The sequence below is a fragment of the Formica exsecta genome, unplaced genomic scaffold (genome assembly GCF_003651465.1).
Source record: "Formica exsecta isolate Colony F162 unplaced genomic scaffold, ASM365146v1 scaffold32, whole genome shotgun sequence".
NCBI classification, from domain to species: Eukaryota; Metazoa; Arthropoda; class Insecta; order Hymenoptera; family Formicidae; genus Formica; species Formica exsecta.
The window spans coordinates 430,066-449,348 of NW_021850453.1; the positions used below are offsets into that span (position 1 = coordinate 430,066).

Consider the following 19,283-nt stretch of genomic DNA (forward strand, 5'->3'; position numbering starts at 1 on the left):
ATATAAATGCAGATTTTTACAGTTATAAATTTTTTTATTTGCTTTAAACATAATAAATAAATATAAATATATAATATTAAAACTGTTTTTTTTTTTTTAAATAACCAATACAATATTTGCTTTTATTATAAAAAATTAAAGTAAAATTTATTGTCGGTTTGCACGTTCATATACAAGAATAAATATTATGTATTCGTGCAGAATATAATATCTATTATACAATTATGATAGAATTATATATTAATTTAAATTCTGGCTTACTTGTGGTATAACTCCATCCATTATTATCTATATACTTGATAACTCCACTGATGTCCAGAACTGTATGAGAACTTTGTTTACAAAAGTTGATGGCATGTTTGCGAAATAATCAAAGAAAAAAAAAAAAAAATATCGTTTTCGTTCTAGATAACACTAGTGTTATCTAGAACGATAACACTGTGTGTGAATTATAAAATTAAGACTTGGTTTCCCTATTTTGTTCTGCTACTTATAATTAAATATTATTCTCATGAAAAACATAGAAGAACCAAAATCTTTGAAAAAATAAATGTCTGAGTTTAAAAACCAAAAAGTAATTTTCAAAATTTATGTATTTCTTTTTTATTATATAAAAAACTTTTAATGTTGCTCTAATATATATTTTATTGTTTAAAAATGTTTCTTGTATAAAAGTGATAGAAGATTAATGCTTAAAAGGGTTAAAGAAAAAATATTATGCACCTTATAAAATTTAATCCCTTTATATTACCAATATTTTTTATTACCTTTGTTTCAATATACATCAAGCATCTTATATGTATACTAGAATCTCAATATAGTAAAACACTTCAAAATTGGAGGCAACATTCCTTTTATACACGCTAGGCCGCTGATCTCTATACTTAACTATACTATATGTAACTGGATACGGGATAGGGCGAAAAATCTGTGACCAATTGAAGCTTGAAATTGGATCCTCTCTTTATAATATGGCATTTTTGCGCTTGCATAATAATGCGCTCCTTGACGCTATTTCCGCTTTACAATATAAAATTCTTCGCTTCGATTGATCCATTAAACGCTTCAAAGCGAAAAAAAAATTATATCATATTTTCTGCAACATAATGCAGTTGTACTATTTATTTATTATAAATATACATATGTACACATGGTCACTAAAAGAGGCAGTTGTTATAAATTTAGATAACACTCGATTTGGTTGAAAAAATTTTTCGATCTTATCAAATAAAGCGGCAAACCTAAATTATTTGTCAATTTTAATTTTGCTGAATTGAAACATTAGTTGTTATTTGTATTTAACGTAAAACGTTTTATATAACTTTCAACAGTTTCCAATAATGTTAGCACAACATTTAAATTCAAATCAATACTGAAAAACAATCTTGGTGAAATAATAATCCATAAATATCTCTCTTAAATATTTCTTGAAATATATTTCTATTTGAAGTAATATTTCTGAAACAAAAAACAAGATTTATCTTAATAAAGAGCATCCGTTTGTCCATGTTATGATCGCTCACAACCTCCGATTGGTGCTTACATTTTTATTTAGATTAATTAATCAGGAGGTTCCATAGGTAATCAGATGTTATTTGTTAAATATAAACATTAGTAATATTAAATTTTTGAAAAACGATATTTACATGTGTTATCTGTGCCGCTCGAATCACTCAATTGATAAATAAATGGATTCAACTTCTTATAGGAGCATCGTCGACGGATTCTCTATGAAATCCTTAAAGGCAACTAACCATTGTGCACCTACCGCACCATCAATGGTACGATGATCGCAACTAGCAGTTACAGTCATATATTGGGCAGTTGTGAATCTGTGGAAACATATTTATAATACTTGTAATATAATTGCATGTCATACATAGTAAAAGAATCTTTTGGCGAAAATATTATGAAATATTACAAAGATTTACCCTTTCTCATTTTTGGCAGGTATCAGTTTAGTCTCTGTGCCACCTACAGCAAGAATAATAGATTGCGGAGGGTTTATTACAGCAGCAAAGTTCTTAATTCCAAACATGCCTAAGTTAGACACAGTAATTGTTCCTCCTTGGAATTCCTGCGGTTTTAACTTTCCTTCTCTCGCTTTTGCGGCTAATGCCTTCACTTCTTTACTAATTTGAACTATACCTTTCGTATCGGCACCGAACACTATGGGAGTAATTAGACCACTATCTGTGCTTACTGCTACACTAACATCTACATTATTGTATCTAGAAAAAAAGATGCAATTTGTGTTTAATATAAAATATATTCAAATATACTAAATTACATGTTATTATATTTATAATAATAAATGTAATATGCTTACTGTCTGATTACATTTCCTAACCAGGCACTGTTGCCTTCTGGGATTTTTTTACACGCCATAGCCATTCCTTTGATGATAATGTCGTTTATACTCAATTTTACTTTATCTTTTTCTAACAATTTATTAAATTGTTCTCGCATTGCCAATGCAGCATCCATTTTTACATCTATTGAAAGATAATAATGCGGAATTGTCTGCTTGCTCTCCAACAAACGTTTAGCAATAATAGCACGTATGTTTGATACAGGAATATCTATTGCTCCAACTGGTGCACCAACTGGTGTCCCAACTGGTGCTATTCCTGGTTGAACTACAGTAGCACCTTCCAGATCTTTGGATGTTATAGAGCCATATAATCCTGTTCCTTTCAAACCCTACAAAAGAAGAACAGAAAAAGAAAAATATATATATATTTTATAGATGTATTTACAAATTATTCGTAAGAATACATTAATTAAATATATTAATTTAGGCACAACATAGTTAATTTTGAAATTAAGAATTAAAAAATATTACTAAGGGATAAAACTCAAATTGAAAGAATAAAGACAAGTTGGCTTATATCTGCTTTCATTTCTTTAGTTTCATATAAATTAACAATTTTATAGTACCTGTAAACTAAGTCCTTTCTCAGTTGCTAATCTTCTCGCTAAAGGACTAGCATATATCCTTTCTCCAGAAGGCGGTGGAATAGAAGGAGCTTTTGCTACAGCTGGTGCAGATGGTGGTGTCGGTGATGGTACAGATGGTGTTGGGACTGCTGGTGTAGGAGATACAGGAGGAGGAGCAGTCACTGTATCATCTTTAAAGTCTTTAAATGCAACTATATTCGATTCATCTTGCACAATAATGCAAACCAGTTTGCCTATGGGCACATTTTTTGTTCCTGCAGGTACCAAAATTTTGGCCAAATAACCTTCTTCGGGAGTTTCAAATCCCATTGTGGCTTTATCTGTTTCAATCTCTGCTAGTAAATCACCTTCATTTAACTTATCACCTAAAAAATTTAATATGAAAGATTTAAATTCTCTCTCTCTCAAGAAATAATTCTATACTCTTTACAAAATTGGTTCTATACTTCTTACATTATATTATTATTATAATATCAATAAACAATCTCTCGTACCTTCTTTTTTTTGCCAACTGATTATTGTTCCTGTCTCCATGGTGGGAGACAATGCTGGAAGTGGGACTTTGATATGATCGGGATAATCCACATAAAACCTGAATTGTTGCTGCCATGGTGTTAATTTACAATGTAAAACAGTGTGATGCTGAATAAAAACCCTGAATAAAGAAAAATAACATTTTTTTGCATATTCTTTCGTGTATTCTTTTGTGTATAATTAATAATGATTATATAAGACTTTTGTATGTCTTTGATGTTACTAGCTTGACAAGAGATTAATATGCAAATAACTATATTATAAAAGTTTAAATTCCCTGTATTAGATTACATTGGAGTTAACGTAAAATAACCTTAATGATCGTTTTAATTCGCAAAATGTAAATAATCATAGTAAGATTTAAATGTGAGGATGATTCTAGATCGCAGACGAAATACCTCTGTTGATGTTTTCTGTGAAGATAGCGGATAACTATGGATCTGACGGTGTTGGTTCGTACAGAACCGCGGACGATAGAGCGGGCCAACCGTATGCTCGATATGGTTCGTATCATATCTGTCAGAATTCTTAACAATGATACGAATTAGTCTAAAACTTTTGACACGCGCGCGCGAGTCCAAAAATTTCGAGCTATCCTATAAAGATGATCCGTTCGTCAACAATCTAGGTTTATCGTGAAACTACAAGAAGCAGATGACCAAATGACGGACGATATTAAATACCAAACCAGAGGTCGTCAGCAAGGTCACGTGGTTTTTTCACATCAAGTGTTCAGAAACATTAAGGCCTATCCAGACGGATTTGCATAATCGCGTAAATATATGCATAAAGAAAATGATTGGTCCAGTTCTTTATGCATTTGCTTAGGGACCAATCAATTTCCTTATACATATGTTTATGCGACTATACAAATCCGTCTGGATAGACCTTTATTGGCTCCTATACACAGGACGCGGCAACGTTTGTCGCGCGGCAAAAGGTGATGAGGTAGCCAATCAACTTATAGTTTTTCTATAAGAGTGAAAGATTGATTGGCTATCGCGTCACTTTTGGTCGGGCATCCTGTATATAGAAGCCGGTAATATGTAGATAGATCGTGCCGAAGCTAATCGGTCCCGATTAGCTTTTGAAGCTTAATAAACAAAAATAAAATATAATTTAACTTATCAATTTGTAATTTGATATTAGTATACAAACATTATCTAAAATTGATTTAGCCGTCTATTTAATTATATATAATTAATATAAGATACGATCACATACATTTATAGAGGTCAATTTAACTTTAAAATATTTATTAATGACGAAGCCTCTCGGTGATCAATTAATAATAAAGGCACTCGTTCGGAAACAGAGAAATTTGATTCTTATACATATATATACCCAGACAGCACAAAACGTCCTCAGGATCATCCTGAATATGTCCAGGATGGTTATGGATATTTGTAGGATGTTTTAAGATATTATTATAAATATATTTTATGAAAATTTAATATGCATACATGATTACTTTCGGTTATGTAGGCTATTTAATATAATTTAGAAATTTTAAGTATTGTAATAAGTATTAATGTCCTATAAATGTCCATTGGATAACCCCTGGATGTCTGTAGGATATCTGCCCTGTCTATTACCCAGACAGCACAAGGATGTCCTTAGGACGTCCAAAGGGCATCCAATATAATAGACAGGGCAAATATCCTACAGACATCCAGGGGTTATCCAATGGACATTTAAAATATCCCTAACATATCCTATAGAAATCTTTAAGATGTTCCACAGGATCTCCCTGGATTATCCAGAGGCTAGTGTACGGCTATTATTTACTCTTCCTCAGGACATCCAGAGGAGATCCGAGGATTAAAATAGGATATCCTCAGGATATCCTACATGTATGTCCTGGATGCCCTTTGGACGTCCTAAGGACATCCTTGTGCTGTCTGGGTATTGTGTGGATTTTATTACTATATTAATAAAATTATGGCTAATCGTATATTTTGCTGTTAATCACAATCGCATATTTAAAATTTATAAATATTTATAATTTAATAATACATATACATTAATTTATAAGTATATTATAATCATGATGTTATATATATACATATATATTTTACATTTATAGCTTATTTATGTTGGACGGAGGATGAAAATTTTTCTTCCAAAGATCTTTTACATATTTTATTCCAAAAATGATTTCCAGTTGTAAACAAAACTTGCTATACAAAAATAATAAGAATGTATAAATTTCAGCAAAATTACAAAATTACGTAACAAGCTATAATATCTAACTTATTATAATTTGTAATTTTAGTATACAAACATTCTCTGAAATTGATTCGGTTATCCACTTATATCCAAGGGGGTTTTGATAGATGACATCTGAAATAGATTTATTTTGCGACCATAAAGCTATCAACGAGGATTCATCGGGAAATATATATGTTCCTATACCATTCATCGCTCCGTTCCTATCAACATTACCCTTATATTGCGCATTATTGTTGTATCTTTCCAAAGATAAATATAAAGATGTTATTAGAATTATTAAATAGCATTTCACGATATCATCTATTTTATATATAATGTAAAACGTATTAATTACCGAATGTGAAAATTACCGGCAAACTTATCATCGTTCCATGTACCATTATATACATCAAAGTTATCAGTTATGTATACTCCTTGATCTATAAATTGCGATAACGAATACAAATATTAATATGTACATCATTTGTCAGTCCAAATAATATATATATTGATAACTACTAGATATAGAGGAAATGTTATAACCTTGTTTAACTAAAGTGCATCTGTCAAAATCTATTTGATATTTTCCCTCGTAATTATCTCCATTTTCAAAAGTAAATTTTGCAATACCGATTCTTATGTTCGTCTCAGCTGCTTTAGAAATTTCATTTGAATGTTTCATATTTTAAGGATTTCTCTTTCCTTTCTTTCTTTATTTTTTATTCTATATAAAAACTTTTTTTGCATATATCCCCAGACAGCCAACTGTCATCTGTGAGGTTGCTATCATCTTGCCAACAATTGTTGAAGCAGCTAAACAAGAACTTTTTGAAAAACTATTAGGAACAAGACAGCATTGTATTTGTAGTATTGAACTCATGTGAATTCTAATTCGAAAAACAGCAAATTGATGCCTCAATATGATTAACCACGCTTGGTTATATATATATATGTACAAAAAGTATGTACAATAGAAAAAGGATCGATTATAATTATCAAGAGAAGCAAAAATATTTTTCAACGGCATATTTTCCCAAATTTTACACATTTAACATATCAGATAAATTTAGAAAAACAAATAATAGTTTATTACATGTCTCATATGTTATAAAGTACAAAAATGTTATACAATATAACACATAACGTGTATTTTAATTATTCTTTTATATTTGCAAATATAAGCTTGCTATGGCACACTGTATAAAGCTTGATTAACTTTGTATAATTAAAATTTGTCTTTAAATCTAGCTGTTTACAGAGAAAAAAAAATATTCCAAATATTTGCTAAGATTTACATTTATATATTTTTAATATAGTATGAACTATAGTATGAGATATTACTTATGTTACATCCTTTTAATGCCTTTATATCAACGTAGCATACGGTATTACGTAATTTATCACTTAAAATTATACTTTGGAGAATTGAGAAGCCGTGCGCAACGTTCATTATAGATCGTTTGTAAATTTTGCATCTAAAAATACCATTCATTTTTATAATGTAAATATCTTCTACATACGTAGGATAGTAAATAATAAAAGTAGTGATTTTTACAAATTATGTAGAATTGTTAGACATTTGTAGTTATATGGTACAAGCTTCTGCAACTTTATATATATTAGTATCAAATTAGATATTCTCGCTCTAATACAGTCGAACTTTCATATTTCTTAACATATCGAGACCAAATAACTTTCTTACTCTTAATGAATCTGTTTAATTTTTATTCGAATTGCATTAGGACATTCGTTTTATTTGTCCTTTCCGTACTTAGATTCTTCGCTCTTTCTCTCTCTCTCTCTCTCTCTCTTTCTTTAACGAATATATGTATATTTATCTCGTGTCAAGTGCAAAAAATTTTAAAGAGTGCGAGCAAAACGAACAGACTTATAAATCTAGCTGTTTCCAGAGAAAAAAAAACATGTTACGTAAAAAAATAGGGATTATATGCGAAAAAGTTCATTTACCATTATTTACTTAAGAATATTACAATATGGTTACTACAAGATTAAAGGCAAATATTTTCATATCGGTTTTTATATTGTTCCATATGCCGACAAAAAATTGTTATTTAAAAATATTTCTCGATATATATATATTCTTAAATAGCTTTAATACCGTTTCGTATACACGCACGCATACATACACAAATATAATATTATATATATACCTTTTAATGCCTTTATATCAACGTAGCATACGTAATTTATCACTTAAAATTATACTTTGGAGAATTGAGAAGCCGTGCGCAACGTTCATTATAGATCGTTTGTAAATTTTGCATCTAAAAATACCATTCATTTTTATAATGTAAATATCTTCTACATACGTAGGATAGTAAATAATAAAAGTAGTGATTTTTACAAATTATGTAGAATTGTTAGACATTTGTAGTTATATGGTACAAGCTTCTGCAACTTTATATATATTAGTATCAAATTAGATATTCTCGCTCTAATACAGTCGAACTTTCATATTTCTTAACATATCGAGACCAAATAACTTTCTTACTCTTAATGAATCTGTTTAATTTTTATTCGAATTGCATTAGGACATTCGTTTTATTTGTCCTTTCCGTACTTAGATTCTTCGCTCTTTCTCTCTCTCTCTCTTTCTTTAACGAATATATGTATATTTATCTCGTGTCAAGTGCAAAAAATTTTAAAGAGTGCGAGCAAAACGAACAGACTTAATGCATATGTGTAGGATAAACACGTTGTTGTGCGTTGATTGCATTATATGTAGTGAAATTAGAAACAGTTTGTTCTTTTACTTTTACTTGCTTTCTCATTTTATGGTATCATGGTCACGTAATCACAAATGTGAAATAGTGACGGAATAGCGCAGAAAAAAATGTTAAAATACTAAGATGTTAAGAAAACGAACATTTGACTATATTATTCTTATATATCTAATACTAATATTATTTACAGATTCAATATCACATTTTTGTAACAGAATATATTATTCATCTATTTTTCTTAATCGATACGAAATCATCGTTTATGTGGAAGTTTTTTACGTTTACACTAAATCAATCAACCTTGCTATATTTACCTATTTTTGCTGACAGCTAAAATATTTGTAAGATCAACATACAAAAAATTAAAGGCCAACACTAATACCACACAAAATAGAAGTGCATTTGACAACAAATATCTTAAACCAAAAATATTAAAACCAAAGCAGAACGAGAAAGTTTAAGGTTTTCTCTCGGAGCTGGAGATACGTCTGGTCAATTGTTGATGGATAGTTTTTTGATCTTTTGATGATGAAACAATACATGTTTCCTCCGCTATAATTGTAGCTGTAGTTGCACATGCGCCATCCGCATGGCCCGGTGAAGCATCTTTGACTAATCCACGAAGCAGCATGGCGGAGCACGACCACGGAAACATCCTGCATTTCAAATATATATTTTGGTTCATGTGTGCAATAATACTTATAATAAACTACTCACCACTTTAAAGCTAGCAGAATTTGTAAGTAGCCTGGAATAATGGCATACTTCTCATTGCATCTCATTGCTGTTATGATCTTGTCAGCTACGGTGTTTGGACTCAGAGTTGGAATATATCTACATTACATTTCAAATATAACAAATTTTTGAAATTAATTGCGTCAAATACATTTATGTGTAAAATACATTTATTCAATCAAATATTTTAGATATTATTTACCTTGATTGAACATCGTCGAACATACCGGTACTACGGATGAAGTAAGGGCATACGACCGTTGTATTGATATCGTATCCTTCGTACTATAGTAAAAGAGAATATAAAATAATTGATTGATTAGCAATATTAACAATATTCAAACCGGGCAGGCTTATTCCGTGACTTTTAGCGCATGCATTATAACTATAATGCATTTCTTTACATAGTTACGAGTTCTGTAACACATATGCGTTATAATTATAACTCATGCGTTAAAAATTATAAAATAGGTCTGCAGGAGTTCGACTTCTCATAGGTTGTCACTGGACAAATTGCAGTTACCTCAAGTTCCATCCGAAGAGCCTCGTCAAATCCCATAGCCGCAAATTTAGATGTACAATAATCTACCAATTTGGGAACTCCACATTGCCCGGCCAAACTCGCCACGCTCACGATATGTCCTTTATTATTCTCTAACATCGTTGGAAGAAAGGCCTTTACGGTCTAAAAATGCATTATAGAAAAATATTATTATTATAATTATAACAATTTTCAAAGCATTTATTAATTTCATTGTTCTTCTATTGACGTTTATCACACGTTTGATACATAATTTTAAAACTTATAAAAATTAATCTTTTGTAGTACACACTTTATATTATTACAAAAATAGTTTAAATAGCTACAAAATGATTATAGTATATATAGTATATGTATAAAGGAAAATTGTCAAAATTGTACTACTTAAAATATTTTATTTTTATTTATTGTATCTCTCATTTAATACTAATTTGTACGCAAGTTAATGTTGGACATTGTAGCTAGACACATCTACTATTATATCTTTAACTTTTTGCAAAAAACAAATTTGTTTGTTTTATAAGCCTTTTTATGACTGTAAGCAAGCTAAATATAAATGCAAACGTAACAGTAAAAAAATTTTTCAAAAAGAGAAAAAAAGAATAGCATGCCGTGATTATTTAAGTAAAAATTCTAAAATGGATTTCTCAAAATAGTGTGATCTGAATCAAAATTTAGAGAAGTTACATTATTACTTTAAATTAAAAAAACGGAGATGTGTGGAAACGCCACGCAAATCAAATGAAATCATTTCAAGAGGACAAAGTGATAGAAAATTGAAATCACCTATTCTTAGTTTACCCAGATTCTTTAATCAATATATAACATCAAGTAATAGTGATAATGTTAATGTTAGAACGCTAAATGTATGTACAGATGGGTATAGAAGTGCCTTCTTATATAAAATTGCATGAGTATCGTGGTACATTCGATTCGCATGCTTCATCTTTAAATATTTACGCATCGTGATTGTTAGTCATTCCAAAAATAGCGTCATAAAGCAGCGGAAAAATGTGATTGATAGTTTATAGATCGATTAATCTTCTAATCTTATTTTGTCATATGTCAAACACGAATATGTCAAACTGTAAACTGTCAGTCACATTTTTTTGTTGCTGTTTAAGACGGCATTACCGACGTAACAGCATTACGTCGTAAAAATAAATATTTTTATACAAAATATGCATGTTTCTTTTTAGACACTGTGTATAAAATTTTTTATTAAAGAGCTTATAAATGTTTAATTTTCCCCTTTGTATTAATTAGTGTTTCTAATTGTAAGTTGCAAAATTTATTTTCATAAAAAATATTTTCACAAACTCATTGAAATTTGCACGATAATACACATGACATATGAGTGAATGGAATCGCCAGTAAAGTGGAGAAGAACATTGGAAAGTGGATGGCACAAGATCCAATCGAAATGACCATGACATCGAGATGTAAAAGTCTACTATTGCTGCCGCACGGAGTTTCCTTCACGATGTTGTTAACCCACTTTTACGTTTGCCTTATTATGTTGAATATGTTTTGTCTTTGTTCACATACACAACCTTTTTTTATCAATCTCTTTGTCTATATCTTATGAATTTTATTTTTTTCATTTATTTACTGTAAATATTTATTTTTATTCCCCTCCCTTTTTGATCTTGAGGATAAAATCGGATTAGAAAAACAATAAAACAAGAAATTAGACATCAATTTGAATCTAAGATATTGTCTCTATTTACATATATCACATCGATATTTCATAACATTTACAATAATAAAAATAAAAAAACTATAATTACTTATTTTATTGTCGATCACAAAATCTTAAGAGAACTGAAATTCTTAAAAAGTGATAATCTCGCTGTTAATTTAATTAGTGTAAATTCTTTAATTATTTGCAAAGATTGTTGTGAGAATTATCTAAAATCATATATCACGATTTTATATAAATTATAAATAAAATTAGGATCCATAAATGGCTTCAAACATTCTCATCAACATTCACTGAAGCGTAAAATGATAAGTTTATAACGATACGAGCAATAAAATGCAATATGCTATATATTTTTTCTTTTTTATTGCAAAAAAGAAAATACAATACTAGCATTAGAGGCCTCATAAAATTTTTCTTTTATTAAGAAAGAAATTTTGATTAAATAGATAACAAAAAATTATATATATTAATATAATTATGTATAAACAAAAAAAAAAATATATATATATATATATATAGTGTGTGTGTCGTGTGCTTGCGTGCGTGCGAGCGTGCGTGTGTGTGTATAACTTATGTAAATATCTTATATACATATTGAAATAACTTTATTCTTGTACAATTATTTTTTCATAATATCCGTTAACGTTGCTCTATTATTTCTTCCAATCTTTTAATGTTTTTATTTTATTTTACATTATGTTTTATTATTTTATACGTAATTTTATACTTAATCATCTTCAATTTGTTCTTATGTAGCAAACACAGTTTAGATAAAATGTTATATAGAATGTCGGTTTTAATATAATAGAACATCTTTTTTTATATTTTATATACCCGTAGATTTATGTATCTCAATAAAAGTAGTTTTACAAAAATATAAACAAACCATTCAAAGCAATATTACAATTATGTCGTGTAATGGAAATATGTTATTACGACAAAATTATTTTATTCTTCGGAGACAAAATATATAAGAGTAGAATCAATAAAATTACATTTTGCCAAAAATTCAAAGCAAATAAAAGTTTGCAAGCGTATTGCCTATTAAGGAATTTAAATTAAGGAATTATTTGCGTTTGGCAAGCATACTGTTAGTGTATGTCGCAACGAGACTACAACATACTACAAAATCGCTTGCACCTATCTGACCGGTTCTTGCACCTGACCAGCGGCAACAAATAGGAGGAACAAAATGGAATGCCGCTCACTGCCGATTCTTCGCGATATATGTACATATGTGTATATATATAGTTACATATATATATATATATATATATATGTATAGATATGTGTGTGTGTATGTATATATATATACAAGGTGTCCCCAATTTAAATGTCAAAACTTTAGGAGCGTGTAGGGGACCGATAAACTAAGTTGAGCAACGAGGTTATTTTCAGTACATATTTTTCGAGATGCGACACATGTGGCGTTATTATTTCGTATCATTTTTCATCTCGATTCTATATGTATATATGTGTGTGTGTGTGTGTGTGTATATATACGTATATTCACCGCGATAACTAGATGTGATAATTATTTTTGAATTATTCAAGATTCTTCACACAGTTTGAATTAAAATCTCTCAAACTTACAGCAAGCTGGATAATTCAAAATATCATCGCTCATGATATGGCGGTTGTGTCATATCATTTCGAAATCGATTGCTAAATCTTATTACAAAACCTAGAGCAAGAGAGTTGAGAACATGCAAAACTACTTTTCACAGAGTCTGAACGTTATTTCGTTTTTGAGTGTTTTTTTCGCCGTAAAATATTTTCAAATTATTAATATCTTTCATACAGTGAATATATATATTTCCATATATTTCAAAAAGTTAAAAAAAAAATAGTCATATATGTCAATATTATTTAATCTTTATAGTGTTGATATATAAGCAATATAATACACATTTCAACTTTAAATGAGAGTTTATAATTTCTATTTACCCAAAAATGGCTCATGATGTTAACATCCATTGTTCTGATGATAAGTTCGTCCGGAGTGTCCAGCAATTTCGTTCCCGTAACAATGCCCGCATTATTAATAAGTATCGTTACCTAAAAATAAAAACACAAAAATAATTTATTTTTGCCTAAAACAAATTAATTATTATTTTGTGTATAACAAAACAAAAGTAATATATTACGAAAGTTGAAAACGAAAAACAAGGAGAATTATATAATATAATATCATCATTGAATAGAGAGCTCGGATAAAATCAGAAAAGATTTCTTTTCTCGCAATTTTTAAAACAAGTCAAACTCACATATCGGCCTAACATATCACATCGTTATGGAGTAACATGAACTTTCATAATGTCGTCCGCAGAAAAGTACTCGTTGACGAATAATGCTTCGTCGAATCGCGAATTATTTATCTTTTAAGAAAACATTTTTTTTGCATTCCCTATTTGCAATCTATCTAGAATCTAGATCGCCAAGATTAATATACATATATTATATATAACTCCTATACTTCGCATCAAGAATTAAAAAATATATAATAAGGAGAAGAGAATGATCTCTAAATTATATTACAATAGTTTTAGACAAGAAAAAAAGAACCTTAGACTGTCACACATTGGCCTTTTTCTTTTACAATTATCGTTTGAAAAACTGATATAATTTCGGTGATTTTAATTTTCGCCAGTATTGTACATAAATGAAGAAGTATCGATTTTTGCGTATTGTTTATTCATGAATATATATGAAGATATCATTATCATATCACATTTTTTATACATCTTTTTGATGCTGAATTATAGACATATAAAAATAGATGCAGTATGCTATGCATTGTCCATATATACATACATATATGCATGCGTGTATGTAAACATATATGTATAACAGTATGTAAACATATATGTATAACAACATCAATATTCTATTAATGTAATATTTTAATGATATTGTTTTTTTTTAGTTATTTTAAAATAATTTTCTTTTAGCTATTTTTAAATTAGTGATCGTGTTTTTTACATACATACAAACACACATGCGCGCAAATATCGATTTCTTCCTTGATGATTTTGGCTTTTTTATATACATCCTCCCGATCGCATAAGTCACAGACATAACCATGACATGTACCTCCGATCGCCCGGACCAATTTAATGGTTTCCTCGATGCCTAGAACAAAACAGAAATTTTTAATATTGCAGTTTTGCGCTTTGTTTGAAATATTTTAACAACGATAACTGCATATTGTATTTACTGCCATCATCGGAAAAAATATATAATTGTGAAATATAAGTAAAACATTAACATTTTGCAAATAACTGATGTAGAAGAAAAAGAGAAAGGCAGTTTTAATATTTCTCACAAAATCACATCTCTTGTTACTTTCTTATCAAGTTAGATGTGTCCTATTATTACAGTATACGCGCGCGCGGATCTATGAACAATATCTTTTTTTATAAAAAATAGCAATACATCTCATTACGATCTCATTAAAACATTTCTAATTATATATTGCATAAATATAACAATTACATCTAACATTAAAAAATAATAATATTCTACGCATAATATCATAAATAAAATTCACAGTAATAATTACTTACAAAATTTTGTGAAAATTAATAGTTTTTGCAATTGTCTTAAAAAATAATGTAATAACTATTTAATATAAAGTTTAATATATATTTCTTTATAATAATATCAATATTAATATTTTCTTATAATTGAACAAATATTACATCACATGCTCATTAAAAAAGCATGTAAATATATTATTCTCAAAAAATATAATATGTATGAAATTTAGATATAATATATATAATATATTTCATATGTTATGCAAAAATTTCTAGATGGAAAGTTCCGTCCTTATAACTCCGTTTTCGTTGTCTGATTGCTCGCCTAAATAGCAACTGCTCTCTTCACACACATCTGTTAGATAAAAAATGCTAATGCAATCATTTCCCATGATACTTTCACTCCTTTACAATCGATTTCTCTTAATAATACTTAAAATATATAAGCATCTTTCTCTCTCTCTCTCTCTCTCTCTCTCTCTCTTAAGAGACGCTTTGTTTATATTTAAAATAGATAAAAAGAAATATGAAAATACTTATTCGTACGTTAATAAATAAATTTGCAATGCATCTGTTTTGAAAATTATGAGAATAACAAAGATAAATGAAGAGAAAGTTAAATTAACATATACAGAGTGTTTCATTTTAATTTCCCCAGGCAAATATTTCGGAAAATAAGGAAAATTCGACGAAATGTTTCAGACAAAAGTTGTATAGTTTCTAGGTGTGTGCGCGTGATGATCTGAAATAATATAACTCTTTTCTAGGATATAATATTCGTTTGATATCTGACTTTTGTAACGGTTAACCAGTTTGCAAACCTGATTCAACAGATCGGGTATATCCGTAGACCTTAAATATTGTACCACTTCTTGTTATCGAGGCGGAGTGTATCCTATATACATCGTTTTTCATTAAAATACATGTCTGAGAAGGAAAAAAATAATTTTGTTTAAAGAGCAACTTAATTGACAAATATTGAAGTGCTTAAAATTAGATACGAAAGTTAAGTATGATAGTATCAATACGCGATTGCATCTTATTATATAGTAAAGCATGTACATATTTCAAGTATAATATTACAATATTATAATTATTATATTAAATACGGTCATTTATAATTAGCACAGAAAAATTTGATGTGTTACTTCCAAAATGTTCTTGAAATAAAAAAATGGATTCTAGGTGAAGCGGTCTTTTGTTGTAGTATTGTTTAAAAAAATAAAATTAAATTAAATTAATGATTATACAGACAATAAATGATTATACAGAAATCTCAACAGATTGAGTTTTTGATATATTAGATTAGATTATATTTTTATTAATTATATTATTTTATTCATTTTTAAATCTAATATAGTTACATACATGTTAAAAAGTAGTAACACAAAATAGGAAACGCATTCGATTATGGTAATATTTATATAAATTTTATGTTGGATAAACAATCATCACATCATTTCGTGATAGAAACATGAATATCTCCATAGTTAATTTTACAAGTCATTGCTGTCATTAAACATTTGATAGTAATTGGCAGAATACTTATAATAATGCAATTATTGACACTAATTATGTAATTAATTAGAGAATAATAATAAAGGGTTTTAGTCAAAATAATAATAGCTTTTGTTCTTGACGCGATTTGATCTCTCTATCTCTCTCTCTCTCTCTCTCTCTCTCTCTCTCTCTTGTAGAAGATTATCAAATATACGTAAAAGAAAGAAATATTTTTTATTTGCACTTGATTTTGATAAAAAGAAAGATTATTTATATAATTTCACTCAGTATCTTTTAAATCTGATAACTTTTTCTCATATTTTTTTTTCTACGAATAATTTCCCCACTACATACGTGAGAGAATTGCCGATGTTTTGTATGTTTGTACATAACATCTTGTCATCAGATCAGTAACATTATGACGTGTGTGTTTTTTAAACCTTGTTCTTTGTTTTATTTGTGATTGCTTGATGAATGTCTCTTTTTTATCTTTATCTTTATCTGACATTTTTTTATCTAAATTTTTATACTATTTTTTTCAGCTTCCTCGAATTTTAATGTTTGATTATTTTGGAATAATTTCCGCATTTCTTAACGACTGGTACCAATAGGAAATTTATCAATGATAAAAGCTAAAGACATTAAGAACCACTAAAGGACTCAGGAATAATTATTTTACTCTGGTCTAACGAAGGTAGTCCAAAGAAAGAATCGAAATGTTCAAATTAATTAAAGAAGATATCAATTTGTTCACCTAATATGACCTAACTTTATTTATTAATAACTAATTAATTGAATAAATAATGAGCAACGGCTAAAATCTTTTGGAGGTTACTCAAAATGATGACCTTGACAGTATATGTCAAGATCAAGATTATTGAGTTCTCTTTTATGCTTATTTATCTACTTTGCTATTTCTTATATTTCTTTCCTGTGCATATTCTGAAAATCGTGTGTCTATAAATTAATAATTTTACAAGTGATGATCTAAGAGTTCAATAGTCTGCCCGCGTTTCATAGTGACCATGAAATTCGGCAGTTCAATTGGCCTTGCATTTATAGTGAGGCCTTCAATCACATCTTTACTGCTTAGTTTTTATTAATCATCAATACTTCCCGAACGGTTTCAATTTCGTGGCCTTCATTTATACAATTTCGTCATTATGCGCACGCGTATACGTGAAATGATTTTTTATTCAAGCGATATTATCACTAACAAAGTTACACAATTTCGAATTATTTACAATCTATTTAAGTATAATACATATTACTTTGACTTGTTATAATTTTATATAAAGTGTATTGCACAATAAATTTTTACATCATTTATAATATTCCAAATTTTAATTTTATTGAACATTTGAAAAACATGGAATAATGAATAACTGCAAAATTATTGCGACAAAAGAAGATTCCAACAGTATTTTATGATAGTTAGTATACAAATGTATGTGCATTATTCTACTTCTCCCAAGTTTATAAGTATAGTTTTGTTTCTATTGGATACACACGTGTGTATTTTTAATTTGTCTATATAGTGATTTTTTCAAGCGTTTACATTCATTCTATGTTAACAAGCATATCATATGTTCTTGGAATCAAGAATCATATAAAACATATATAATCATTAGAGTTTATTATAGTTATTAAATGTATCAGTTTATTATATTTTATTGCGAATTTTTTGTTTACAATATCTAGTAGTTTTATAAATATATCTTTGATTCTCTATATATGTGTACCCAGTAAGCAATTTGATAACAAATTGTTGCCAAATTGGCATCAAATTCGCTCAAAACTTGGTAACAAATCCAGTGTCATCTGTGTCCGCATTAAGCTTGTGTTTTGGTGACAAAGCTTGCTGACATAACCTGACAGAAAGTTGACGGCAAAAAACGAGCAAAGCTTGACATGACTTGACGTCAAATTGGTGGCAAAAATCGAGCAAGATCTGCGCAAGACAATCTGACAGCAGATTGTCAGCAAAAACCGAACAAATTCTGCAGCTTTTGGCCATTCATATAAAATAGTATATTTAAATGGATTTAAAGTCTCAACCATAAGTAACAAAATGATGATAAGTTTTAGTCACTCTATATATGGGTATGTGTTTTATATTATGCGACATATCAAATAATGTATAGAATTTGATCTTGTGCATTGTTACAAATTAAATATTGTATATAAAATTGGAGAATTTTTCTTATTTACTAATTTATTTTTTAATCTCACCGCTTTTATTTATATCCCAAACGATGACAATGGCACCCAGATTGGCCAGCCTGAGGGAAAGAAGCCTGCCCAATCCACCGCCACCTCCTGTCACGAGAGCGATTTCGCCATCTATGCTTTTCATCTTATACCTTTTGGGAATAAATGACCTGGTAACGCCCTTCAATATTGCAATAATAGACAGTACTAGGAAGCCAATCACTTCTCCGATTGAACGTAAATACGTCATAATGATGTATACACGTATCCTATGCGCGTGTATAGTGTCGTGTAAAGTCAACGAGAGCTGTCGCTTATCAAACTCTCTGTACAACTTTTCTGTGAAAGGATCACTCTATCATTTCTTGAACTGTAACGTTTTAACGTTACATAGAAGTCGGATTAAGGTCACGGTTAGGCTTTATGAAATAAAAACCGACGATTATACTGACTCAACATTATCTGAAGCACATATCTGAAACATAAAAACATAAAATATCATATCTTTATTATAATATGTTTTTCTGTTACTTATAAAAACATAAATTATATTTCATTTGTCATTTGTATCCGTATATTTAACGTTTTTTTTTTTTTTTTTA

At 28.9% G+C, this 19,283-nt stretch overlaps 4 protein-coding genes across 4 annotated transcripts in view; all 4 read right to left on the reverse strand.

Annotated features, from left to right (window-relative positions):
* LOC115238071 overlaps positions 1–347 on the reverse strand; it is a 17,797-nt gene extending 17,450 nt beyond the window's left edge. Inside the window, exon 1 of the mRNA XM_029811598.1 lies at positions 262–347. Coding sequence (XP_029667458.1) covers positions 262–282 — 21 coding nt within the window. The 5' untranslated portion in view covers positions 283–347. The remainder of the gene's footprint in view (positions 1–261) is intronic.
* A 743-nt stretch (positions 348–1,090) lies between these two features.
* LOC115238109 (dihydrolipoyllysine-residue acetyltransferase component of pyruvate dehydrogenase complex, mitochondrial) lies at positions 1,091–4,216 on the reverse strand. The gene is made up of 7 exons (XM_029811672.1): positions 3,894–4,216; positions 3,456–3,616; positions 2,941–3,326; positions 2,330–2,703; positions 1,932–2,231; positions 1,647–1,832; positions 1,091–1,458 (listed from the first exon to the last, which is right to left on the reverse strand). Exons 1-6 carry the CDS (start codon positions 4,007–4,009, stop codon positions 1,703–1,705), a joined length of 1,467 nt encoding a protein of 488 aa, XP_029667532.1. The 5' UTR covers positions 4,010–4,216; the 3' UTR covers positions 1,091–1,458; positions 1,647–1,702.
* Positions 4,217–5,623: 1,407 nt separating this feature from the next.
* On the reverse strand, positions 5,624–6,642 carry LOC115238061 (phosphatidylinositol 4-phosphate 5-kinase 7-like). Its single transcript, XM_029811566.1, has 3 exons — positions 6,250–6,642; positions 6,062–6,146; positions 5,624–5,966 (listed from the first exon to the last, which is right to left on the reverse strand). Exons 1-3 carry the CDS (start codon positions 6,386–6,388, stop codon positions 5,744–5,746), a joined length of 447 nt encoding a protein of 148 aa, XP_029667426.1. The 5' UTR covers positions 6,389–6,642; the 3' UTR covers positions 5,624–5,743.
* Positions 6,643–8,071: 1,429 nt separating this feature from the next.
* Positions 8,072–19,283, reverse strand: part of LOC115238060 (epidermal retinol dehydrogenase 2-like) — a 13,718-nt gene continuing 2,506 nt past the window's right edge. Inside the window, exons 2-8 of the mRNA XM_029811564.1 lie at positions 18,703–19,156; positions 14,441–14,563; positions 13,379–13,491; positions 9,709–9,870; positions 9,388–9,470; positions 9,168–9,284; positions 8,072–9,106 (exon numbers count right to left, since the gene is read on the reverse strand). Coding sequence (XP_029667424.1) covers positions 8,908–9,106; positions 9,168–9,284; positions 9,388–9,470; positions 9,709–9,870; positions 13,379–13,491; positions 14,441–14,563; positions 18,703–18,931 — 1,026 coding nt within the window. The 5' untranslated portion in view covers positions 18,932–19,156 and the 3' untranslated portion in view covers positions 8,072–8,907. The remainder of the gene's footprint in view (positions 9,107–9,167; positions 9,285–9,387; positions 9,471–9,708; positions 9,871–13,378; positions 13,492–14,440; positions 14,564–18,702; positions 19,157–19,283) is intronic.

Bases quoted from the DNA above. Each gene is read 5' to 3' on its own strand.
- LOC115238109 (XM_029811672.1), bottom strand. From the start codon at position 4,009: ATGATACGAACCATATCGAGCATACGGTTGGCCCGCTCTATCGTCCGC. The intron at 2,232-2,329 runs GTAAGCATATTA...CTTTTTTTCTAG, and splicing joins TTAGGAAATGTAATCAGACA to ATACAATAATGTAGATGTTA. The intron at 1,833-1,931 runs GTAAATCTTTGT...ATGTTTCCACAG, and splicing joins CCTGCCAAAAATGAGAAAGG to ATTCACAACTGCCCAATATA.
- LOC115238061 (XM_029811566.1), bottom strand. From the start codon at position 6,388: ATGAAACATTCAAATGAAATTTCTAAAGCAGCTGAGACGAACATAAGA. The intron at 6,147-6,249 runs GTTATAACATTT...CGCAATTTATAG, and splicing joins ATGCACTTTAGTTAAACAAG to ATCAAGGAGTATACATAACT. The intron at 5,967-6,061 runs GTAATTAATACG...ATCTTTGGAAAG, and splicing joins GCCGGTAATTTTCACATTCG to ATACAACAATAATGCGCAAT.